This window comes from Lissotriton vulgaris, chromosome 2_1 (genome assembly GCF_964263255.1).
Source record: "Lissotriton vulgaris chromosome 2_1, aLisVul1.2, whole genome shotgun sequence".
In the NCBI taxonomy this organism is placed as follows: domain Eukaryota; kingdom Metazoa; phylum Chordata; class Amphibia; order Caudata; family Salamandridae; genus Lissotriton; species Lissotriton vulgaris.
In genome coordinates this window covers 776,775,282-776,802,335 of record NC_141687.1, presented here as the reverse complement: position 1 = coordinate 776,802,335, position 27,054 = coordinate 776,775,282, and the positions used below count along the sequence as shown (strand labels likewise).

The window sequence follows — 27,054 nt, the reverse complement described above, 5'->3', positions numbered from 1 at the left end:
CCCTCAATTTTTTAAGATCACTTTGCTATATTGTTGTATACGTTGTCCTTGGCCCTGAGGAAGGTGACTTTCACCGAAACGTACGTCGGCCCAACACCCACTGCTTTGGATACGAACTGGTTAACTCCATCACAACTAGTAGAACTGTACCATCTAGGTTCCCATGTGTATTCCACTAAGTACACCTTAGAGTTGCCAATTGTGTTAGTCCTATGTCTTGCAAAATTTAGTCTCTGTGTTTATGTAGATAGATATGCTTCTTTTAAAATAGGAAACAGTATGACTGGTGTGTGAGTATGTGTGTTTGATTGTTAAGACTAGTTGTTATTAGAGGGCACTCTGAATGTTCTGCTTTTCACGAAAACTCTCCTTAGAGAAAAAATATGTATGTAAAAATGATTAACTTGCCATTGATAACAAAATGATTTGTACAGTTGCACAAATGTTTCTCAAAAATTTTAAAAAAATGAAAAAAGATTAATAAATGTATATGTTTGAATAATACTTTAAAGTTTCTCTCTTGGGCATCTTTCATACAAACTCATTAGATTTATTCAATGTTAAAAGAAATATAGGTCCCTACTGAGGCTTTGTTCTTTTTGCTTGGCTTGTCTCTCCCCCCTCTGGACCTTAAATCATCCGGGAGAACTCTTTCTTACATTTTTAGGAATCATTGACTTCTATCATGATGGTCCTGTTTTTGAAGATGGTCGCGGTGGCTTTGTCTTTAAACATGGGTGAGTTAGAAATTGTTTCATTTGCGTCCATGTGGGGTGTTAATGGCTTCAATCATGTGTAAGTATTTTGCTAGGGTTGCGGTCCATTTCGCAGGATGGGTGATGAAGATGGATAAGTTACTTACCTGTAATCCTAGTTCTCTTCCAGGGGTATCCTCATCAAAGTCATAAGTACTGAATATTCCCACCCATGTGCGGGACTCCGGAAACAATATAAAAATATATATGTAAAAAACACATATATCTCGTTCCAAATATATGCAAATACATATATCATTTTTCTCACACCAATGCAGCTCCAAAACCAAGGCTAGACAATGTAAACACTTGTATATGTACAGCAATTACAAAAGGAAACAAAAAACACATTAGGTCAAATAGTCCTTGAACTTTGTGTTTTAATGAGTAAAAGCACTCATAAATCTTGCAAATTGCTCATAAAAGACATTGTCAGCCATAAGTTGCATTGAAAAGTGAATAACACAGAAACTGAAAGCATTTTCAGTTAAAACTGGCACTGTGCCTTTAAGGCAGAAATGACCCCAGGCTTCCCATCATGCCTCAGGGGTGACAGTTAAGTCAGTTGTTCTTTCCGGCTCTTTCAGTCAGGAGCCTGGTTAAACAGCTCCCACCTTTTTTTGACTTTCTGTCAAAAATATTTGCTGTTTTCCTTCAATTTTTGTATTCACTCGACGGCTTTTAGCCTTAGAGATCTAGTGCTACCTTTTTTGGGCTCAAAAAAGGTTAATTTTTGGTAACAAATGCCTTCGCTTTTTGATCCCTGCCCTTCCTGTGGGAAGAAGAAAGCTAAGACTGATACACATCCTGTGTGTATCCTCTGTCTTCCTGACTCTCATTCTCCAGAATGCTGTGATCACTGCAAGTCCTTGTCAAGTAGAACTCTCAAGGACAGAGAAAAAATCTGAACTTATGGACTTTCTTTTTTTTTTTTATTTATAAAAATTTTTTATTGAAAAATATAAGTGGAATATACATTGGCAATTCGTATTTCTTGTATACAGTGCATTTGTGTTAGCTATATTTCTTGGCTTATCTTGGTGAGAGACAGAAAAAGCGGAGGGCACGCTCGACGTCAAGAGATGTCCCGGTTTGCTCTCCTTCGACGTCGGGATCGGCGTTGAAGGTTCCACCGACGACGACGACGAGTCAACTACCCTTGACGGTGAAGACTTCAGCGTCGAGAGTCAAGGTAACTCCGCTGCCGTCAACCGGACGATGTGCAGCGTCGAGGGAGAGGTCGACGTTGGAGCGTAGAAGACCTACGTCGAGACCTCTGTCGTCGAAGTCTCAGGTCTAGTCTTTGACGTCGAAGCCTCCGTCGATGCCTAGTCACCGGCGTTTGACGTCGAGACATCCTCCGTCGGCGTCACATCATCGGCGCTCGACGTCGAGGCATCCTCCATCGTCGCCAGGCCATCGGCGATCGACGTCGAGGCACCCTCCTTCGCCGTCCCATCATCGACGGTCGAGGCACCCTCCGTTGGCGTTACATCATCGACACAAGTCCTCTAGTCAGAGCCCAGGTTGAGGTTGCTAGTACCACGTTTCTGTCTAAAATCGTCCTTATCTTCCACAAGGCTACGAAACATTCCGAATATGTTATTGCTTCCAAAACCGTTAAAAGCATGACTGCTCACCAAATATCATGTTACTTGCTTTTAAACAATGGAAACACTAGGGTAGGAATACGTTCTGCAGCTTACTACCTTTCTAGCTACTGGTTGGCACTGTGCACTACTCTAAAATCAAATGTAACTACAAAGTCTTCGGAAAGTGCTGCTAACACTAATAACCGAGTATTTCTACGTGGTTTTACGCTGACCTTAGAACACTCATCATTTTTACATAAGAAAGCGTTTTTGCTCAGATATTAGCAATATAGCCTGGCAGCTCAGATACTGATACTTGGCACAACTCCTTCTTCTGAATCACAGCACACCAAACTCACAATAACCTTTGTCCATCCTGTCAACTCCCTATTTGCCATTGTGGTTTACCTGATTGTGTTTCCAATGACAGAAAAAGGTGCCCCTGGTCTGCAGGCTGCAATTGCCTCATCTCTGCATCTTCTGGCAACCTCCACTATTTTCTGACCACTTTTATCAACGTTGCCTACCAGGTATGTTTCTGAAGTGTCCCCATGAAAGCCATCGTAAAACACCTGCAGAGAGATTTAAGTTACATTTAAACAACATATAATTGATTGGTTATTCTTGTCTTCCAATTAGTATCAAAAGTCATTTTATCTGCAGTTCGTATTCCTTCTAATAGAACCTTCTAACGGAAATAGGATTTGCTACTCGAAAAAAAAGTACAGGTCAAATATTTTAAACGTAAACAAAGCAAACTGCTAGAGATACAGCTAAGATATGTTCAACATTAAAGGGAAAAGAGAGGCTATCCGTTCTGATACCTTTTCTTGGACCTACTGAAAATAACAAGTAAAGGCGATGAAATGCATATGCTATCCAAGTCACTGATACAATGGTCTGGAGCATTCAATGTAGCCCTAAATAATTTTTTCTTGTACGGATAAAAAATAAATGTATAAAAGTTATTCAAAGATGCCTTGACAGCTGACCTATATTTCTGGGGCACCAACTCACACAACGCGTATGCGATTTGAGGAAAGGACATCCACAACAAAAACAATATGTGGGAGACCTTTCAGCACTACCCCAACAAAATCAGTATGACAGACCCCCTTATTATCCTTTTATTCTTTGTAAAATGTATTTCAGTTGTCTTTTTTCCAAAACAATTACACCACAAATGTAGGTAAACCAAGATGACAGTCTACACATATTAAAAGTCATACCATGTTAAATAACATGTACAGAACATGATTACATATATTACATGATGATTAATTCTAATCAAGTCTATTTGGAGATGTTGCAATCAGTACTAACATCTGTCCATAATGCCGGAGCACCAAAATCCTTAGTGTTAAGACTATGGAATTTTCCTTCGGTATGCATCTTCTCTATAATTGAATACGATGTGGCTGGGACCAAGGACAGATGAAATCCAGACATCTAGAGAAATGAGGGTCGAGTCTTTCTTCATATAGATATCCTTGGGCCTAAATGTAGTAGGGAGGATAGAAAAGTAGATGTCCACAGTTTCATTACAATATATTAAATCTGAAAGCTAATCCGTCACTTTTGGTATGGGGCCTCTACCACAATATAATACCACAGGGCAAGGAGCGGAGGTAGTCAGCAGATGGTATATCATTTTAGAGAGGGTTCTAAAGATTTGGTACCAGTAATCCAAAATCTGTGGACATGCCCATGACAAGTGAAAATATCTGGGGCAGGTCGCATCTACATCCAGCTCAATTGCATCACGGTCTACCGGGGTACAATATATTCAATGCAGAAATGTATGGTTTAAATCTTTTTATTGATTTTCAAGAACAGAGAACAACAGCAACCACTTACATACACACGCCCGAGGAGAATACTTACTGCTTCAGAAATGAGAATGGAGAACAATAGAAATGGGACAAATTATAAGACAGAAAAGGGGAAGGAGAGAGCTCGACAGCCAAAGAGAAGGGTCGCCACACTTGAGTGTGTCACTCCTGGGTCCGTGCCTTTTATAACATGGCTAAACAAAATACTCCTCAGGATGGACCACCTAATTGAGGGAACCACACGTAGGAATACTGGACATGTAGGTTCGACAAACTCGTTCGCTTGAAATCTGATGGATGAGCCACATGTTCTATCAAAATGGTGCAGCATGCGCGTGGTCCCTGCTGTCAGTTTTTTCATACACACAAGTTCCCCCATTTTGTGCAACAAGTCCAAGTGGGTCAGAACTGCCCCTGTGCCCCACTGGGATAAAAGAATCTGCATGGCTGACCCCAAGGCCAAAGCAATAGTCCTTCCACAACAAGAACTTAGGGGGTAAGTCAGAGCATTAGGTAAGCCCAACAATATGTAGCTTGGGAATCTAGGCAGCTCCGTCTCATAGATGTTATCGATGTCCGATAGGACGGCTGACCAAAACTGCTGGATTTTTGGGCAGCCCCAGAGTAAATGCGTTAAGGTGCCCTCGTGTCCACATTGTCTCCAGCACTGTGGGTCCCCACCTAACATCCACTGTGCACCCCTCAACGGAGTGTATTACCAATAATGGGCAATTTTGAGGAACATTTACTTACCGCCAGTGCTGCATGAGGAAGCCTTTGCTCTGTTTATAATGTCCTGCAATTTCTTCATAGAGAATTCACGCTCACTTAATTCTCCCACCTGCTCTGGGGATTTAGAGTGGTGTAACGGTGCAGTGAGAAAAGTATATATGTCTGAAAGCAGGTGTGGGGCAAACCATTTTTCGAACTCTGTCAGTGGGTGGCTAGCATGGGGTCGTATGTGGGGCTGTGTGACCCAATGTTTCAGGGAAATGTATTGCCAGTAGGCATCAGGGACTAGGGCATACCCGAAATGGAGCTGAGTGAAGTCCATTACTCCCTCCTCCTAAAAGAGGTCTCCTAGTCTCTTGCAGTTAGCTTCTTGCCACTTAACTTAACCGTATGGCCTATAAAAGGGGTCAGATGAGATGTCTGTGTAGAGGGGTGTCTCTTTTCCTGAACTTTATCCCAAGCCCCCACTGTCGCCATAGTACACTCCGACAGGTCGGTATTTCTCTGGAACCCAAGGCACTTTCCACACATAGATCCCAGCAACTGATCTATTCATGAAACACCAGTGCTTTTCGGATGCCATTCTGTACCATTCTATTATGTATCGAAGTTGGGCCGCCTGATACTACCTTTCTAGGTAGGAGCACCCAACCACCCCCCCCACCAATCCTTTTGTTTAAGATAAATCTTGTTAAGGGCCATGCAAGCTTTCTTTTCACCCCATCTAAAATCACTTATAAAATGTTGTAGTTTGGATAACACCAAGGGAGGAGGTTGTAGAGGCAGCGTCTACATGATATATTAAATCCGTGGAAGTAGGGTCCTTTTAACCGCCACCAGTCTACCCAACCAGGACAATGTGTATGCTTTCCAATTCGAGAGCTCCGATCTCGTCATGTTAAGTAGGGTGGCACAGTTTTCTTGAGCCATTCGCTTAGGTGTGGAGAAGATGCGAAGGCCCAAATATGTGACCCCATTGGAGGCCCACTCAAAGGGGAAACATCCCCGACAGTCATCACCGGTCTTCTCTAGGGATCGTCAGGCTAAGAGCCTGTGTTTTCTGCAGGTTGGCTTTAAAGCCTGACAACTTACCAAAGTAAAGGGGGGGGGGGCAGGGATGTTAATGGTTGCATCAGAATAAATAGCACATCGTCTGTGGGAAGTGATATTTTGTGTTCCCTGTCTCTTATGTGAATCCCAGAGATACCAGTGTGCTGGCGAATGCGCTTTGCAAAAGGCTCCATATAGAGTGCAAATAATAAAGGGGACATGGGACACCCTTGTCAAGTTCGCTGGGAGATCCTAAATGGGCGGAACGAGGTCCCGTTCACCCAGACCTTGGCCTCCGGGAGAACTCAGTTGCAGCTAACCCGGTGTTGAGACTTACCCCACTAGCCCAAATCTAGCAAGTACTGCCTGCAAGTAGAGCTAATGTACCCAGTCAAAGGCTTTTTCAACGTCCACCGACAGGAGCAGGACAGGTACATGGGAGCGCTGTGATTTGTCGAGAACGTGGCAAAGTCTCTTAATTCCATCACTACAACTCCTCTCAGGGATGGACCCTGACTGATCTGGGTCAATGAGGCCTAGTATACAAGGCGCCAGGTGAGCAGCCAGCACACTGGTAAAAAACATTTACGTTGACGTTTACTAGGGAGATAGGCGAGTACGAGGCACATCTCCTCAGATCCTTGCCCAGCTTCAGGAGAACTAAGATAGTGGCCATCTGCATGGACGGCATAAGGCACCCAGTCCCGCTGAACGAGTTGTGAAGGCGGGCAAGGAGGGGGTGAGGGCAAGCGTAAACCTTTTATAACATTCAGAGGTGAAGCCATCATTCCCAGGGCTTTCCCAATAGGAAGTTTCTAAATTGCACGGAGTACCTCCTCTGGACTAACATCAACGTCCATTTTGGCCACTTCTTAGTCTGTGAGTAGAGTCACAGGGGCCCCCGTGACATAGTTCATGGCCACCGCCTCACCCATTGTTTCCGCAGTGTAATGTGCGGAGTAGAAACGCATGAATTCAGCCGCTATAAGGTCATCCGACTGAAATCCCCCACTTCCTGACCCTCAACTTCCAGAACCTGGCGTTGGTCCACCTGACCTTGCAGTTTGTGCGCTAGCTATCTACCTGGCTTATTTCCTCCTTCACAATACTTCTGTCTGGTGTGCAGGAGAGCCAATTCTGCTCGGTCAATGTCCAGTTCCTTCATTTGTTTCTGCGCCACAGTAAGCTGACGCCTGGCCTGAGTAGAACCTGTGTGTTGGTGAACCCCCAGTAATTCTTTAACCATACCCTCTAGTTGTTCCCATTTGGCCTTCCTTTGAGCGATAGCAAGGAACTGTCCCCGGAGGACTGCCTTTAGTGTATCCCACAGTATTGTGACTGGTGTGGAGCTATCGTCATTTACGTCCAGAAAATCCTGAATGGATTTCCGAATCTCCTTAACATTAGGGTCGTATGTGAGTAATCTGTGGTTCAATCGCCACCCCCTTTCAGGAGATGGGCTCCGTGGAAATCTCAATGAGAGCGGGAGAGGGGAGTCGTCCAACAACCCCACTACTCCTATCTCTGCCGTTACCGCGACCTGGGACATGCGAGAGGAAGTCAGAAAGAGGTCTAAACGGGCACAGGTCTGGTGTCCTGCTGAGAAAAAGGTGTACTCTCTCGCAGAGGGGTTACGAAAGTGCCATATCTCCACCAATCTCACTTTTGCCAACCAGTTCTGCTTGGATTCCGAGAACGCCACAGCGCTCCACACTCTTGATGCCGATCTATCCATCCAAGAGGCATGTACTATGTTATAGACCCTTCCTATTGAAAAATCCTCATGCTTGGAAGCCAAGACCTTGGCCAGAGCATTTCTAAGGAAGGCTTCCTGTGAATCTTTGGGTGCATATATTGAAGCCATAGTGTAGGTGTGATTCCTCTACAGATCCCCCAGACCCCGACCACAGTTCAGCGACTCCATCGCCGACTTCGTCAGCACATACGCCCTAGCCTCCATGACTACATCCTCCTCTGGGACCTGAACTTCCACCTCGAGAACAACACCAGCTCCACCACCGTCATCGACAACCCAGACAACCCCGGGCTCAGACAAGTCGTCAAAACATCCACCCACTCCACCGGTCACACGCTTGACCCCATCTTCTCCGCAAGCCCCCACGTCTCCTTCAACCACACCACCGAACTCCACTGGACCGACCATCGCTGCATCAACTTCACCTTCAAGAAACCCACCACGCACCACCGCACCCAACAGATGCCTCGCCACGGCTGGAGCAAAGTCACTGAAGTCCAACTAACCACCACCCTCGCCCAGAACCCACCCGCCGACCCCACCGACCCCAATACCGCCGTCCGCAACCTCAGACAGTGGATCAACGACTGCCCCAACACAAGCGCATCAATCAAGATACCCTCCAACAGTCACACCAACAAGAAAGGCAGCTGGTTCACTGAAGACCTCCGGGCCTCCAAGCAAACCTGCCGAAAGCTGGAGAAGATCTGGGTCCGTGAACGAACACCGGACAGCCACGCAGCCCACAAGAACGCCACCCGCAGACACCATCACCTCATCAGATCCGCCAAAAGGTCCTCCTTCAAAGACCGCTTAGACAACAACGCGCACAACAGCAAAGAGCTCTTCAACATCGTGAAGGAACTCTCCAACCCCAGCTCAAACACCAACGTCTTCCCACCCTCGCAAGACCTGTGCGACTCGCTGGCCACCTTCTTTCAACGCAAGATCGCAGACATCCACGACAGCTTCAACGCCACGACCGCCCCGACAACCACTGAGACCTCCGACCCCACGACCACCATAGGCACCAACCGCCTGCTCTCCTGGACCAACATCAACGACGACGACACCATCAAGATCATGAACACCATCCACTCCGGATCTCTGCCAGACCCATGCCCACACCACATCTTCTACAAAGCCAACACATCCATCGCATCCCATCTCCGGAAAGTCATCAACACCTCCTTTGAGACAGCACCCTTCCCGGAGAGCTGGAATCACGTCGAGATCAACGCATTACTCAAGAAACCCAAGGCGGACCCCAAAGACCTCAAGAACCACCGGCCCATCTCCCTGCTCCCGTTCCCGGCAAAGGTCATCGAGAAGAACCTCAATGAACAACTGACCCGCTACCTCGAGGAGAACAACATCCTGGACCCTTCCCAGTCCAAGTTCCGCAGCAACCACAGCAACGAGACTGCCCTCAGCGCCGCCAGTGATGACATCAAGTCCCTGTTGGACAACAGAGAAACGGAGGCCCTCATCCTCCTGGACCTGTCAGCCGCCTTCTACGCGGTCTGCCACCACACACTACGAACACGCCTCCACAATGCCGGGATCCAAAAGGCGGCCCTGGACTAGACCACCTCCTTCCTCTCTGGCAGAAGAAAGAGCGTCCACCTTCCTCCCTTCTGCTCCGAAGCCACCGAGATCATCTGCGGCGTACCCCAGGGCTCATCCCTCAGCCCAACTCTGTTTAACATCTACATGGCACCGCACGCCGACGTCGCCCGAGGGCACGACCTCAACATCATCTCCTCTGCCGATGACACCCAGCTGATCATCTCCCTCACCAAGGACCCCCACACCGCCAAAACCAACCTTCATGAAGGAATGAAGGCCGTCGCTGAATGGATGAGGAACAGCGGACGGAAGCTGAACTCGGACAAGACGGAGGTCCTCATCCTCGGATCCACCCCTTTGGCCTGGGACGACTCCTGGTGGCCGACTGGACTGGGAACCGCTCCAACACCCACCGACCACGCACGCAACCTAGGGGTCATCCTCGACTCCACCCTCTCCATGACTAAACAAGTCAACGTCTCCTCCTCCTGCTTCAACATACTCCGCATGCTCCGCAGGATCTACAAGTAGATCCCCACTGAAATGAGAAGAACGTCACCCACGCCCTCGTCAGCAGCAGGTTGGACTACGGAAACGCCCTCTACGCAGGAGCCTCAGCCAAACTCCTGCAACAGCTCCAACGCATCCAGAACGCCTCTGCCCGCCTGATCCTCGACATCCCTCACCACAGCCCCTTCACACCCCACCTGAGAGACCTGCACTGACTCCCAGTCAACAAGTTAGAGGATAACCTTCAAGTTCCTCACCCACGCACACAAGGCACTCCACAACAAAGGACAAACGTACCTCAACAGACGAATCAGCTTCTACACCCCAACCCGCCAGCTCTGCTCCGCCGACCTTGCCCTCGCCACAGTCCCCCGCTTCCGAAGAGCGACCTCTGGCGGGAGATCCTTCTCCCACCTCGCCGCCAAGACCGGGAACAACCTCCCTATCCACCTACGGCAGACCCAAGACCTGCTGACCTTCAGAAAACTCCTCAAGACCTGGCTTTTCGAGCAGTAGCAGCATTCCCCACCCCAGCGCCTGGAGACCCTAACGGGTGAGTAGTGCGCTTTACATATGATATGATTGATTGATTGATTCCTAACCTCCACCGGCAGAGATAGCAGCCAGCCCGGACTTCAGATTGAGTTGAAAAAAACATTGCCTGAAAATGTGTTGTAAGCAAAATGGCCAACCCCGCCAGTTTCCCTGGGATGGAGGAAAATATTGACGATCAAACCACCTTGACCTGAGGCGCTTCCAGTCTATGCACAACAGATTATTGAAATAGGCATACATCGCATTTAGTTTCCCTGAGAAATGTAAGCAAAGCCAACAGCTTTGCCGGGGCGTTAAGGTCTCTAACATTGAGGCTCAATATCTTAAGAAGGTGTTCATGCATATCTGTCGTACGTGTAGATGGCCTGTGCACAGATCACCAAAACCTCCCAGAGTGGAAAGCCTGGTAGTGTAGCTGAAAGGGCGCCTTGATGAGAGAAGAAAGGTGCTGTAGAGCAGATAAAGAAAAAGAAACCTACATTAACCGAATTATAGGTACAAACCCCAGAGGGTGCAGTTGAGAAAGTATTAGGGACCTCTCACAGTAACCCTCTAGGAGGGAGCCCACCAAACTCCAGCCACCCCAATGAGCACCCCCATCCCACAGAGGTGCAAGGGAGCGAGAAGGAAGGATGAACCTGCAGCGGGGCGAGCACTCCCATAGAGCTGCTTCTTCCATTGCAAACAGTGGTTGGCCATTAGGACAGCATTGTATCTTACCCCCTAAGTATATAGGAAGAGTTCATCCAGTAGGCAGGATGGGGAGAGAGTGGGGGACCCAGTCAAATAGAACACTAAAAAATAAACCCATTTTATAACAATCATCCCCTAGCTGGGAAAAAGCGTTATCAGATAAGGTGGGTCCGTCAGCCTGGCTTCAAGCTGTCTCCATGTTTCAGACCCAAGATAAAGGTGGAGGCCCTGCCAGGCAAGGCCACCGCAAATGGAGAGTCCCTCCTTTCCTGGTGAAGTGATGCAAGAGTCGCCAAACAAGCCCCATCATGGGCCTATGAGCCCCCAGCCTCCGACACTTCGTCACATTGTTGGAGCTGGCGCAGGAGCGCCTCCCTTTCCTTGTTACTTTCGGAGTCCGATGGCTTCATCAGGAGGTCCTTCCCTGTCCATCGCCGGCATCGTGATCTACTCCCAGCCCGAGCCACCTGTCTCCTTTGCGTGCCGTTGGGCTCACCATCTGAGGACATGTCGGAACCCAGGACAGACCTCGCCTCCTCCAGTGTGCACACCACATGTGTTTCTTGGTTCCATATGAAGGTCAGCTGAAAAAGGGTGGCCACACTTATAGTGAATACCCTTCTCCCTCAGAAAGGTTGTGGCCGGCCGCAAAGCCCCGCCTCTTTGGAGGGTAAGCGGAGAGAGGTTCTGGAAGAATCCAACCTGCATCCCTTCAAAAGATATATAAGACATGTCTTGTGTCGCCACCATGAGTGTAGGAGTGGACGTCCTGTGGCCATCCAGGCCCTGCAGCTGGGCTTCCAACCATGTGAGTGCCATCTAAAGGAATGTCCTTATCGCCTAAATCTGGTGCCACCTGCTTGATGAGCCGCCCACTTGATCCTCCAGTCTCCCCGCATCTGCCTGAAGTGGAACCGCCTGATACAAATGTTTGAGAGTCTGGATCCTCCATACGCTAGCACTGCTCCTCATTCCTGTCCCTCAGCTCCAGCAGCTCGCGTGCATGGTCTTGGACTTCTTCCTCTCTACCCACCCCGTTCTTTCCAGGGCATCTACCCTGTCCCCAGCTCAGAAAAATCCGTTTTGTGGGTTGTAATGTCCATGGCTACTTCCTGTGGCAGGGCTCTGAAGTCATCCCGCAGGGTACCAAATGAGTGACCAGTTCCTCTGCGCTAGCTGCGTTTGCAGCTGGGGTCACATCACTGGCAGACGTTCTTGGCGGAGTCAGAGCGCACTTAATTTTTGTTGGGGCTAGATATGCCCAGGAGATCCTTTATGGAAGTGTCCTTCTTCGCAGGCCCGAGGTCATTTTAGGGGGTCTGAAGAGAACAAGAGCTGTTGTTAGCACCTTTCTTAGACACTGCCTGCACGCAAATGAAGCAAGGGCAACTGGAGTTGAAGGCCCTAAGGGGGAAAATGCTAATCCTGTGCTTTGCAGGCCTCTGTGAGGACCCCCACCTGAACACACACCCTGCAGGAGGTGCTCAGGGCCTTTAAGTTGATCACTTCACCAGATCACCCCCTTCACCAGCTCAGGGTGGCAAGCACTGCTCCCATGTAAGTCAGGCCTCTGGGATGGCCTCTGTAACTCACCGCTACAGCCTGGGCCACACCAGAGCAGGCCTTTTCTCTCATGTGCGAGCTTCCTGCTTCTGCCCACGAGTCAAGCTCTCACAAGCAGGCACAGGAAGCCCAGTCGGTACCAACTTCTTCCCTTGTCCGATTCACCAGGGCCTTGGAGGCTTAGCGTCTCATCGGTGTCCCGCACAGCTCCGGTGTGGCCCAAGCATCCGGGATGGCCTCCCCATCAAATCACTGCGTCCAACAGTTCACTGGGGCCCCCAGCCTCCACCACTCGCTGGGATAAGATTCGGCTCTGCCGAGGCCCTGGAGAAGCCTCTATGCAACCCACCAGTCCAAGCCCAGCGGTCGGGTACCAGAGACACTGCTGGTCCCAGCGGGGGCCAACCACCTTCGCTTCCATCCACCTGCGGCACCCGGGGTTCTGTGCGCCATCCACAGTCTCTCACTGTGTCAGGGGCCAACTCCCGAATCAGCCTCTCTGCAATTCTGGTCGCCACCTTCCCCCTCAGGCCGAGGCGATCCTCACTACAGCCTCCTGTCACAGCAACTGTACCCCTAGTAGGGACCCCCGCCAGCCAACCCCAGCTAGCCATCTTGGCCAAGTCCATGTGCAGAAATTTATAGTGAATTAATCTATGTCAACTATAAAGGAAAATGTTCCCATTTTGGGGTCAGCAATAGTGCCATTTAGAACTGGAGATTTCCACCACTAGGTTCATACTCCTTTTCGCAGTTTCTGTCATCTGTCAAGACTCACCTATTGCACTGTAAAATCTGGTGATTTGGCCTTAAGGATTAGAAGTTGCTACTACCTGAGTTAAGGCAAGTAGAGAGCTGGGAGTACAACCAGGAATTCAGGAAAGAACTCTCCCAATGTACTTCTTTTTCATCTGGTGACCGGTATCTGTATCTTCATTACTACCAGGTCCATAATTCTATTTAAGAACTAGATCTGCATTTGCATGAACTTTTACAACCGGATGCTCACACCAATCTGAGGTAACTCAAAGTTCAGTTCAGCTGGGGTCAGGGTGATGGGAATCGCCTGGGATTTACACAATGTGATCGTCAACCCAGAGAATTGACCAAATCGTATAAATTCCCTTAATATCAAAGGAAGATTGCCACAAGGATTTGTAACATAGCATGTGATATCACCTGCACACCAGGATAATAGATAACTTTTCCCAGCAATCCCAGGCTATCTGTGGGAGTGCTGCTTCTTTAGTATAGTAATCTGAGGACCTGGGACAGAGGACATCCCTGTCTCGTACTTCTCTCGATCTGAATGGGGAAAACAATCATTTATCCTAATCCGTTCACTGTGTGCATTATATAATAATGAAATCCAGCCTACAAGGCCCCTGTCCATGCCCATTCATCAAGTGCTGCTAACACGTATGACCTGGCTAAGAAATGTTACTTTTTGTGAGTATCTAATAGAAGTGCAACAATAGGCAGGTCTGGGTCGATCTGGTGAGTGAGAAAGAATGTACATGAAGTTATCAGATGTTGAGCTACCCAGAATAAAGCCTGCTTGCTCAGATAAAACCATTCCCCTCATATAAGGCTGCAGCCTCTTCGCTATAACTTTTGGCAGAATCTTGGTATCTATTTTTATCAGACAGAGCCGTCTGCTCATCTACAAGGCTTGTGAAGAACAGTAATAGACGACCCTCATAGGGTGGGGGTAAAATACCCCGCTCCTTTGCATCCTCAAATACAGCTGACAGGCAGGGAGACAATTTGTCAGCATATTCGTAGTAGAATTCAGTGGCCACACCATCCACGTCAGGTGCTTTCCCTTCAGATAGAGCCTTTGTGAGGTTTCCAGCATGCAAGGGTGATGTCCAACAAGCAATCAAGCAATCAAGTAACACACCAAAGCTCTCATCATTCTGTTGATTAACATAGCTGGTAGTGAACATGGCTCTGTCAGGAAGCACCAAGGCTCCTCACAGCCAATCACAGCGTTGCAATGTAGCGTTGTGACTAAAAACACTGAGGTTCCCCTGAGGCAAACACAACTGTGCAACGCATCATTGTGATTGGTCTGAGCGCCATTTTTGGCGCTCAGTCTGGGACTGAGGGCCTGGGCATGTTCTCCACCCAGGTAGTAATGCAGTCTGGGTGGAGAACATGCAAAGTGAGCATGTCTACTTGGCCCGCCTGAGACGGCCGGCTAAACAGTCATGCACACTTATAACAGTGCACTCCACTCCCCATGGGTGCCTGTTATCCCCCATGGCCCTACCTCCAAGACACAAAATAAAAAAAAGAATAAACCATGGTTTATTATCTTTTCATTTTTCTTTTCTTTTTGGCTGCTGGAGCCGTAGCGGAGTATCCGCCACTGATGATAGGATATACGATTGTAAATCTAGCAGCACATACCAGTCAAAGTTTTAAGTTAATTTAGTTTCACTTTTTTGGTAAACAAACTAAGACCAATGAGTAAACAAACATACATGTAATTTCTGTGTGAGAAAGTGGAAGTCAAGACTACTGAAATTTTTTATGTGACTCTGAGTCACAGCTTTTCTATTATACAGTTCAAGAATATGTTCTTTCAGTACAATAAAATGCATACAAAGCTGGAGCAGAAAGGGTGATTCTAAGCTAAATCTCCAGTACAGTAATGGTTTCTATTAACAGTGGTATTTATATAAAAGGATTAGTTACTTACCTGTAATCATAGTTCTCTTCCAGGGGTATACTCATTAAAGTCATAAGCACTGAATAATCTCCGCCCATAAGCGGGAACCCGGAACACATAACTAAATACATATATATGTGTAAATATATAACAAAAAGTACATAGTACTAAAGAAATTATACACATATACATGTATACACTAATAATATACAGCCCAACCATACCCTATAGGCTAATAAAGCCATAATTATATATTTTCTGCAGAATGAAAATAAACCATAGCAACAATGCAAGAAAAAGGCAGGAGCCTAAAATGCAATCCACAGACAGAAAAACCTTTTATTTTCATCAAGGAAACTGTAATAAAAGGCAATTAGCCTATGTAGGCTGCATAAAGAAATAACATCCCTGTACAGAAAATCAGACTGGCACCTCGCCTTTAAGACCTCAGAAATCTGAACACTTTGCCTTTAAGGCCTCCAGGGAGAACTCTGCTCCCATCATGCCCCACCGGTGACAGTTAGGTCAGTTCTTTTGTACGGTACAGTAAACCTTGCAGGTATCTGCATTTATAAGATAAAAAAACAAACATAATGCTACTGCTCGCCCGGGGTGGCGGGAGGGTACTTATGACTTTAATGAGTATACCACTGGAAGAGAACTAGGATTACAGGTAAGTAACTAATCCTTCTCTTCCAGGGGATACTCATTAATAGTCATAAGCACTGAATAGAATAGCAAGCTTTTACCCACTCCAAAGCGAGCGAGCAGAATATATAAGCAATAACAGTTTGACACATATATTCTAGCTAGAAGCAGCAAATACATTTCTGAGCGATGCCTACCCAACCTGAGCATCAGTCTGTGTGTCTGAGTCAAGACAGTAATGGCGAGTAAAAGAATGCACTGAATACCATGTAGCTGCCTTGCAGATTTCTGCCATCGAAACATTTCTAAGGAGAGCCGTAGTGGAAGCTTTCCCTCTTGTAGAATGAACCTTAGGTCTTCCTGTCAAAGACCTGTTTGACACCTGATATGCTAGGACAATACAATACACAATCCATCCAGATATGGACTTTTTGGAGGCCTCAGAGCCCATATTAATAGGACCATAGTTGATGAACTAACGATCCGACTGCCTCAAAGTCTTTGTTCTGTCCAGATAAAACTTAAGAACTCTTTTAAGATCTAAAGAGTGCAGAGTTCTTTCAGCAGGAGTGGTATGATTTGGGAAAAAAGTTGGTAATGTTATAGTCTGATTAATGTGAAAATCTGACATAACCTTGGGCAAAAAAAGAAGGATGCGTCCTGAGTACCTTTGCAACACAAAGCTTGGATCTCGCTCACTCTACGAGCAGAAGTAATGGCTACAAGGAATGCTACCTTCCAAGTCAAGTGTTGTAAGGATGCCTTATGTATAGGTTCAAAAGGAGCACCCATTAATTTAGTTAATACCACATTAAGCTCCCAAGGTGGAGAAGGAGACCTTATTGGTGGATACACCTTTTGTAAACCTTCCAGAAAATCTTTCACTACAGGCATCCTAAAAAAGGAAGTCTGAGTAGGAGATTTCCTGTAGGCTGTGATCGCTGCAAGATGGACTTTGATAGAGCTAAACTGAAGACCAGACCATGCCAAATGTAACAAGTAAGGTAGAATCACCTGTTCTTGACCATGTATAGGATCAAGACCATTGTTCTAACACCACAGAAAGAATTGTTTCCATTTAAAACCAGATGATTTCCTTGTAGAAGGACGCTTCGCCTCCTTAAGGATATGCGTACACTCTGGATTCAACTGCAAGTGTCCATACGGGATTACTTCAGGAGCCATGCTGCCAGGTGTAGGGAGGACAGGTTGGGGTGGAACACTCTCCTCATCTGCTTGGACAGAAGATCCGGGCGACACGGCAATATCCTGTGTGGCACTTCCCACTGTGGTTTTGGGTTCCCATGGCCTACATGTTCCGAAGATAACCCACTTACACCGAAAGAACAGTTGGCACGGAAATTGAAAAATGCAAAGAACAAGTTTATTAAGACCCCATGGGGTGGTGGTACATTCCTACAGCACCCTTCGGTAATGCAAGAAGTATCACACCGAACATCGGTGTGACCCCCTCTTTTATACGTTTAACAGGTAATAAAAAGAACAGGCGGTACAAGACTACAGAGTATTATGGACATATATGGTCATGTTTTGGAACACTGCCAGCTTATTGGAGGGTTTCAAACCCACTGGTCAGTTTGCGACACATTCCTAAGGGGTGACTGGTCAATGGGAACTGCGCATGTACAGGCTTGACCGTTACTAAAAATAGCCTGTTGCTGGGCAAACTCAAGTGGTCAGTGGCACGGACAACGGACTAAAGGCCATGCTGGCCACGAGGCCGCTCATGATCTAAGATGGCCGCCGTAACACGCAAAATGGCGTTTTCAAGTTTGGCCAATCTAAGAATGAAACGTGTAGCTACAGTTAAACGCTAACTCGGCCATCATCAAATTACGACAGACGACCCTTTTAGCGTTCAGCTGAAGCTACCTCATAGTGAACATAATCTGGGTGTTCATCTTCGATATCGATCAACATTATCTGAGTTACTTCTTTATGAAGCATCATTTTGTCATGAGCAAGAGCTCGTCTTGATGGTATACAAGCCGATAAACACATAGAACACAAAGCTGGACCACATTGAATGCATAAACATATAGAAAACAGTATCCCCACAAGAATACATAAAATCGTTAGCAGTTTCCAACCCCAAGTGGTGAGCATTGACCAGAACCACCCTGAGAGAGTCCAAGTACCATTATCTGGATGTATTTCTGCAGCAATTTTATGTAGTTTAGAAATTGCATCATAAACGGATGGTGAGTTGTCAGGCACGTAGACACAACAGCTACTTCCGATAATTCTACATGCCCCCCCACGATCGGCTAGAACTACATCTAAAACCATCCTGTTCTGTAACGTAACAATTCTAGAGATCTGCAGTTCCTCAGTAATGTTCCCCAATGCGATAGCAGTGTCATTTGCTACAGCCTCAACCACACGAGTCAGTCTTCGTATTTTCCGACTATTCAGAGCTGCCCCAACAAATGAAAACAGTCCAAGATTAAAATCCACATACTGTTGCAAAGCAGTGTCTGTCTGGTCTATGTCATCTAGCACAACGGCACGTTTAACATGGTTCAGTATGAAATCGTGATACAAAATATAGTCATTATGGTACATTGGTGGGGCAATGAATACAGGAGGCAGTACAAAGGATACATAGCAAGTACCTAACCATCCCAAAGGGAGCTGATGATAACCCTTCGTTCCGCAAATAAAATACGTGTTTCGTGATGCTACAAATGATATACCATTCGGGCTGTCAAACGTTATCGTGTTATTACATTCGCTTTTCCCAACCGAAATCGTGCCTTTATTACGTATACATAGATCAGCTTTCGTGGCAATGACATTTATAACATGAGAGCTGGAGACATTTATGTTACGTTGATTGCTGTAAACACGTGGGGCAGAGACATTGTCAGGCCGGTATTCTTCCCATTCAAATCTAGTACCCTCAGCTTGCGGATACCCATCTCGATCATGGTAGCACACTTTATTTAAACGGAAAAGCACCCCCCCTTTGGTTGGCCATCTCAAAGTGAAGAGCAGGGTGTACCAGGCGTTGCAGGATCCATTATGTGAGAACGGAAGTGGAATAAGTGGAGTGCCCCCTTTCTTCTGGTGCCCCGGTAACATCCCACACACCCAACAATTTGAAGTATTGGTCATATTATGCGTATGATGTAGGATCTGAATGAAGCTATTGTTCAGATAAGTTTGTCGGTGCCGTTCTTCATGGTAAGGCAGAGTGAAGTGAAAATGTTCAGATGGAGCCGGGGTAGTCGGCAGCAAATGTTCACGTACAGGTACCACAAGTTCAACTACCCAGGCTATCACTGCTATTACCACAATCGTTAGAACAAAAAGAATGGCACCCAGTATACGTTTATCCCGTGATGCTGACAACGCCATAGTTCGATTGTAGTTCAAAAAGGTCTTAAATGTTCAAAAGTTCAGGAAATGCACAAGTTCTCAAATGTACATGTGTATGTATTATACCTAAAAAAAGAAAAATACGGTGCTGAGCTCCGAGGTAGCCGTTGTTTTCTTCTCCGGGCCAAGACGGGTGTCGCTACACTTGGCAAAACTGATCCCCCCCCCTTGGAATTCCCGGTTTCCGTTTCACAAACCTGGAGCGGTAACCAACCAGTTCAAAAAAAAAAACAACCCCAAAAATAAATCTTCTTATCGTGGCCGTAAATTGTAGCGCTCTCGTCCAGAATCGGTGTGGTCCGGGAAGGCTCCCTCAACTTCGGCCGATGTCACTGCTGGGCTCTTTTCTTTATCCAGAATCTCTTTGTAGTCAGTCAACACAGCAGGATTCACCAGGTCAGGAGAGACACGACGGCAGTGAGTTGAGTGTATCCACCGCTTCCTGTTGGTTACTCGTACAACCGTGCGAGTAGCCAGGAGGACCTGCTCGGGGCCACGCCACCTCGGTTCCAAGCTGTTCGTCCTCTCAAACGATTTAATCATTACATGATCACCAGGGCGAAGATCATGGCTCTCTCCAGTAGAGTTGTCAGGGAGCGCTTCTCGAACCTGTTGATGAATAGAAAGCAAATCATTTGTTAATCGTGCCAAATAATCGTTCATCATTATACAGGGCACATCATGTATCAATCGCGGCTTGGGCACCCCCCAAATATTCATAGGCCTTCCGAACACCACTTCATATGGTGTGAGGCCTGTTCGAGAGTGGGGTACTGATCTAAGAGAGAGTAATGCCAGCGGTAAAGCATCCGGCCATTTCAATGACGTGGACGCCACAATCTTAGCCAATTTTAGTTTCAACGTAGCATTATACCGCTCGACAAGACCTGCTGACTGAGGGTGGAACACAGCATGAAACTTCTGCTGGATCCCTAACCCCTTCAGCACGTATTCCACAATTTTCCCGACAAAATGAGGCCCATTGTCGCTCCACAAAAATTTGCAAACTCCGAATCGAGGGAAGTACTCCTTGAGCAAGACGTTAGCTGTTGTCAGCGCTGTATTGTCTTTCGTGGGGAAGGCTTCAACACATTTGCTAAAAGCACATACCACCACTAGGACATACTTGAGGTTATTGCAGCGCTCAAGCTGGATATAATCCATTTGGAGTACCTCAAATGGTGCAGAAGGTGGAACGAACCCTCCTTTCGGAGTATGGGTCCCCTTAGCAGGATTATGCTGTAAACATACCAAACAGGTCTGCACTACTCTCTTAGCTGTATTAGCTATCTCGGGATGCTCCCAAACTCGTGTTAACAATCGAGTAATTGCAAGAGCTCCCACGTGCGCTAACCCATGTGTCATTTGGACCATCGCTTGCAAGTAAGCTGCAGGCAATTTCCATTTCTCCATGTCTTTGCTTCTCCAACACCCTTCATCGTCTAGCACCCCATCAGTTGCCCATGCCGCAAATTCTAATTCAGTAGCTGATTTCTGAATGTCTAATATTTCCGCCCTATGTATGACAGGGGAAACCCATTAAACCAAACGGTACCTGGGTAATATAGACTCAAATACGAAAATGGTACCTTGGTTATACGGTATGTATAATAATTTGAAATGATAAGGAATAAAAATAAAATACTCCCTATATTAGTGTTTGTATCACTGTGACCACACTAAGTATATTTATCTCTTTTATATAGTCTCCTATCTCATCATGACCCACAGACACGTTAGAGGTTATTACCAAATGATTTTTATTTTTTCTTATCAAATAAGAAAGTTTATATGTCTCTCATTTCTGATTTCAAACACATTTGTATATACAAATAATTTTTACATATATACAACAGAATAGAAGCCCTTCGTTTTGAGTTAGGATGTCTCACCAAAACCTAAAACAGACATTCCTATTGAGATCACGCAGACTCATATGAGGAAAACAATTAGGTGGAACTGATTTGAACCCAATGTTTTAAAGATCCCTCATCACACTATTCAAATTAATCAAAATTATTTATATGTATCTGCCGTCTCTTTATGGTCGACGCGTTTCAGCCAATCAATTCTGGCCTCTTCAGGACTAGGGCTATTTACAATCCATCTGTACAAACAACAATTAAAAAGAAAGGAAACAGACATCATTTTTAAGGTCCAAACATCAATAACCAAAATATCTATCTACATATTTACATGTGGACATTCAATCGAACATAGTTTTTGAGATCTTCCTTCTGAGAGCGGACTGACCCTTATAACCTGCCATTTGTTAGTACAATTCAATTAAATTCATTGAACCAGTCAGGGCATGGTATCTTGATCTAGCTGATTTTTATAGATACTCTCTGTTATTACTGGTCACATATATTTTGCAAAAGACTATCTAACCCCGTTGGCGTTATCGAACAGGAGTGGTTTTTACTCTGTTATTACTGGTCACATATATTTTGCAAAAGACTATCTAACCCCGTTGCCGTTATCGAACAGGAGTGGTATTTACCGGGTATTAGAGTCGGCAACCCTTTACAACTTTTCCATGGGTTCTTTTTATCAGTGAAAACACTCTCTGCTCGCTTGGCAATCCAATTAAGGGTAATATTGCTATGTCGGTACACCTCACGACTTCAGCATCTAGGGAAAAGAGACCACTATAAGTACAACAACCATTTGGCTCCCGGTTCCAACCAAGCTTACTAAATGAATGGGGAAACGAACTTACTCTGCTCGCGCTCCAAGCGCTTCTTAAATATTTATTATTGCTCAATCACGGGTGAAAACCTCAGCCATGCGCGTTCCTCTCTCCCCGGGGTCTGAAAAATATATAAACATGACCCGCTTTCATAAGCACCGCGTAGTGTGCATACCACGTTTGTACAGTCTTTAACAGGCACACAACACTTACGTTTTATATTGTCTCTCCTTGTTTTCAAAAAGGTTGTCTCTCTGGAGTGTTTGTACGTGTCCGCCTCTATAAGTTAACGACACTAAGGAAGGACTCCCATTTCCGTAGTAGTTTATATGGAAACTGAAAAGGGGGACTTTTAGTGCTTCCTGTTTACCTGCATTGACACAAACGAGGGACTATTTCGGTTCTCTTTTAATACCGGCATTACTAATGACTACCCTCATTAGGATACAACAGATTTATGAAAAAACCGGGTTATAAGTTCTATATTTTATTTATAGCTCATGTTAAATTTTAAGGCTTATTTAATTGTATATTCTGAAATAATAGTGTATGTACTTAATAAAGTGGTCAGTCGCTCCTCACAATCTAAACAATGTTTTCATTACTATATTTCCACAGTATCCGTTACATGTCATATCAAGGAACAAATTTACAGTTTGTTACATACCAATTTCACACAGCTTTACAGTAAAGACCAGATTTCATCTTTTTCATTCAACCCTGTGGTTGCTGTTTTGTATTTTTCAATTAGTCTTGCTTCTAATCTATTTAGTTTAGATTCAAGTTCTTCTGGTTTAGTCTTATCTAGTACACATAACACTGACCAGATTATATCCTCCTCTGAATGTTGATGCGTTTCAAAATGCTGTACTAAAGGAGCCCCTGTAGTTTTGCATTTGATACGTGACTTGTGTTGCAGGATGCGTTTCTTGACCATTTGGGTGGTTTGCCCAATGTATGTCTTTTTGCACGGACAAGTAATACAATAAATTGCATTCTTTGTGTTACAATTAGAAAAACTCTTTTGTTGGTGCATTGATCCATTGATCTCTATTTCTTTTGAGTCAGATGATAAATTACACAAGTCACGTATCAAATGCAAAACTACAGGGGCTCCTTTAGTACAGCATTTTGAAACGCATCAACATTCAGAGGAGGATATAATCTGGTCAGTGTTATGTGTACTAGATAAGACTAAACCAGAAGAACTTGAATCTAAACTAAATAGATTAGAAGCAAGACTAATTGAAAAATACAAAACAGCAACCACAGGGTTGAATGAAAAAGATGAAATCTGGTCTTTACTGTAAAGCTGTGTGAAATTGGTATGTAACAAACTGTAAATTTGTTCCTTGATATGACATGTAACGGATACTGTGGAAATATAGTAATGAAAACATTGTTTAGATTGTGAGGAGCGACTGACCACTTTATTAAGTACATACACTATTATTTCAGAATATACAATTAAATAAGCCTTAAAATTTAACATGAGCTATAAATAAAATATAGAACTTATAACCCGGTTTTTTCATAAATCTGTTGTATCCTAATGAGGGTAGTCATTAGTAATGCCGGTATTAAAAGAGAACCGAAATAGTCCCTCGTTTGTGTCAATGCAGGTAAACAGGAAGCACTAAAAGTCCCCCTTTTCAGTTTCCATATAAACTACTACGGAAATGGGAGTCCTTCCTTAGTGTCGTTAACTTATAGAGGCGGACACGTACAAACACTCCAGAGAGACAACCTTTTTGAAAACAAGGAGAGACAATATAAAACGTAAGTGTTGTGTGCCTGTTAAAGACTGTACAAACGTGGTATGCACACTACGCGGTGCTTATGAAAGCGGGTCATGTTTATATATTTTTCAGACCCCGGGGAGAGAGGAACGCGCATGGCTGAGGTTTTCACCCGTGATTGAGCAATAATAAATATTTAAGAAGCGCTTGGAGCGCGAGCAGAGTAAGTTCGTTTCCCCATTCATTTAGTAAGCTTGGTTGGAACCGGGAGCCAAATGGTTGTTGTACTTATAGTGGTCTCTTTTCCCTAGATGCTGAAGTCGTGAGGTGTACCGACATAGCAATATTACCCTTAATTGGATTGCCAAGCGAGCAGAGAGTGTTTTCACTGATAAAAAGAACCCATGGAAAAGTTGTAAAGGGTTGCCGACTCTAATACCCGGTAAATACCACTCCTGTTCGATAACGCCAACGGGGTTAGATAGTCTTTTGCAAAATATATGTGACCAGTAATAACAGAGTAAAAACCACTCCTGTTCGATAACGCCAACGGGGTTAGATAGTCTTTTGCAAAATATATGTGACCAGTAATAACAGAGAGTATCTATAAAAATCAGCTAGATCAAGATACCATGCCCTGACTGGTTCAATGAATTTAATTGAATTGTACTAACAAATGGCAGGTTATAAGGGTCAGTCCGCTCTCAGAAGGAAGATCTCAAAAACTATGTTCGATTGAATGTCCACATGTAAATATGTAGATAGATATTTTGGTTATTGATGTTTGGACCTTAAAAATGATGTCTGTTTCCTTTCTTTTTAATTGTTGTTTGTACAGATGGATTGTAAATAGCCCTAGTCCTGAAGAGGCCAGAATTGATTGGCTGAAACGCGTCGACCATAAAGAGACGGCAGATACATATAAATAATTTTGATTAATTTGAATAGTGTGATGAGGGATCTTTAAAACATTGGGTTCAAATCAGTTCCACCTAATTGTTTTCCTCATATGAGTCTGCGTGATCTCAATAGGAATGTCTGTTTTAGGTTTTGGTGAGACATCCTAACTCAAAACGAAGGGCTTCTATTCTGTTGTATATATGTAAAAATTATTTGTATATACAAATGTGTTTGAAATCAGAAATGAGAGACATATAAACTTTCTTATTTGATAAGAAAAAATAAAAATCATTTGGTAATAACCTCTAACGTGTCTGTGGGTCATGATGAGATAGGAGACTATATAAAAGAGATAAATATACTTAGTGTGGTCACAGTGATACAAACACTAATATAGGGAGTATTTTATTTTTATTCCTTATCATTTCAAATTATTATACATACCATATAACCAAGGTACCATTTTCGTATTTGAGTCTAATATTTCCGCCCTAGCATCATTCCATCGCTCTGCTTGGGATTTGGTCACATACATGGGGGAGTTAGCTCGGGACATAGCCGTTTGTCTCGCTATGCTGTCCGCAAAGGCATTTCCCTTTCCTACTTCATCAGTGATCTTTTTATGGGCGCTACATTTTATGATCGCTACTTTCTTTGGGCAAAGCAACGCATTGAGGAGATCACGCACCAATTCTCCGTGCATAATGTGTTCTCCGTGAGAAGTTAAAAACCCACGCTCTCTCCAGAGTGAGGAAATATAATTTTTGGTCAAGTTGTGTTCCCCAGCGAGAACCCCACCGTCTCCATGTACTAGCTTGCAGTGCATGTAATTTCCCTCCTGTGCCAGCTACGAAGACGCAAATACATTTGCGTCCATCTTTAACTTGTCCTCTTTCAGATCCGCCATGAACGGATTGAATATTCAGTTCCTATCTATGCCGTGCCACCGTCTTTTTGTGGTACACTTTGCACGTTTTTCAGCTCTGGCGAAAGTAGGCCCAGATTCTGCCATGAAGCCTTTTTCGAGTTCTCTCCTGTTTCCTGACTCCGAGGGCCGCAGCCCAGGCTACCTCTGTGCCAGTGGCCCCCACCTTACTTCTTGCGCGACTCCGGTGCATAGCCTAACCTCTGCCTGCCAAGACTGTATTCAACCTTCGAATTATCTGCTCCACTCCTCGAAAACACATTCCTGTCTCGTAGCTCAAGTAAACATCCTCCCAGCTACAGGAGCAGAGGGCCAGGCTCTTCTGTCTCCGTGCAAGTAATTCATAGACTCCGTTGCCATGGTAGGCCCATGCCCCCTCACCCCGCATGCCGACATGTAGACACATGTACACGCATTCATATTCAGAATAGGGTAGTCTATGTCTAGAGACCTTTTCCCTTCCAGATACTACTGTTCCTTAAACATATGATATCAGATACGATTTGGGACTAGGTTGATCTGACATCCCAGACTTATGTCTCCACTTATGTCTACACTTGTAGTGCTAAAAGTCAAGTCCCCTTCGCCCTCCAGTTACACGTCAGATCCACGTCAAACAGCTGCGCGCGCATCTCTGCCATATAATTATGCTGACACTGCAGGATTCTCTAGTGGTTCCGCCTACTTGTGACATCATGTTAAATGACGTATCCGGTGTACACCTTCATGCACGCCTATTGCCATGCCTCTTTTGTGACGTTTTCATGTTTTATCTCTCCTTTTTCAGCAGTCACGCCTACTATTACGCCTACTGTATGCTCATACATTGTAATGCATTGACTATATATATGCACTTTTGTAAACAATATGGGTTCTGTCTTCCCTTCCTGAACCCTGTGTGGTGAATGGAATGGTTATGCCACCTTGGCTCGAGCCAATAACCCAATTCCTTTTACAGGAATAAAACCCTTTTGAGTTAACCTCAATATCTCGGATTCTGCCTCTCATTTTTCTGAGTTATTCTTATTGATTATTGATAGCAAATTAAGTATAGGTAATCGATATTACCACAGTTCTGGCGCCCGAATAGGGACCCCTCCCCCACCCCACGCGCCGGTGGTGTGTTGCAGGCCTAGCCCCCTGCCCACAGCCGGACGGACACTTACGCGTACCCGCAGGATTTCCTGTATCTCCCTCAGGCCAACGGAGGTGACTGAGGCTGCGATCAACACCCAGACGAGGCGGTGAGGCGTGCGGAGGATCCCGACCTGAGCCTAGCTGAGAGAGCAAGATCCGTGGTATACCGAGGCCCGCCAGGTTCCGAAGTTTCCGAAGTATCTGCGTCGAGTCCGAATCCAGTCCGAGTCGAGTCCAGTCCAGAGTTTTCCGAGGCCTTCTGTTTCCGTGCTTCCTGGTGAGTACCGTTGCTAGGGACGCATCCTGACGTGCGCATTAGTTTGTGCC

The 27,054-nt window shown here is 45.3% G+C and overlaps 1 protein-coding gene across 1 annotated transcript in view; it reads right to left on the bottom strand.

Moving 5' to 3' along the window:
- METAP1D (methionyl aminopeptidase type 1D, mitochondrial) overlaps positions 1 to 27,054 on the bottom strand; it is a 1,077,831-nt gene that overhangs the window by 253,589 nt on the left and 797,188 nt on the right. Inside the window, exon 8 of the mRNA XM_086956130.1 lies at positions 2,756 to 2,919. Coding sequence (XP_086812256.1) covers positions 2,756 to 2,919 — 164 coding nt within the window. The remainder of the gene's footprint in view (positions 1 to 2,755; positions 2,920 to 27,054) is intronic.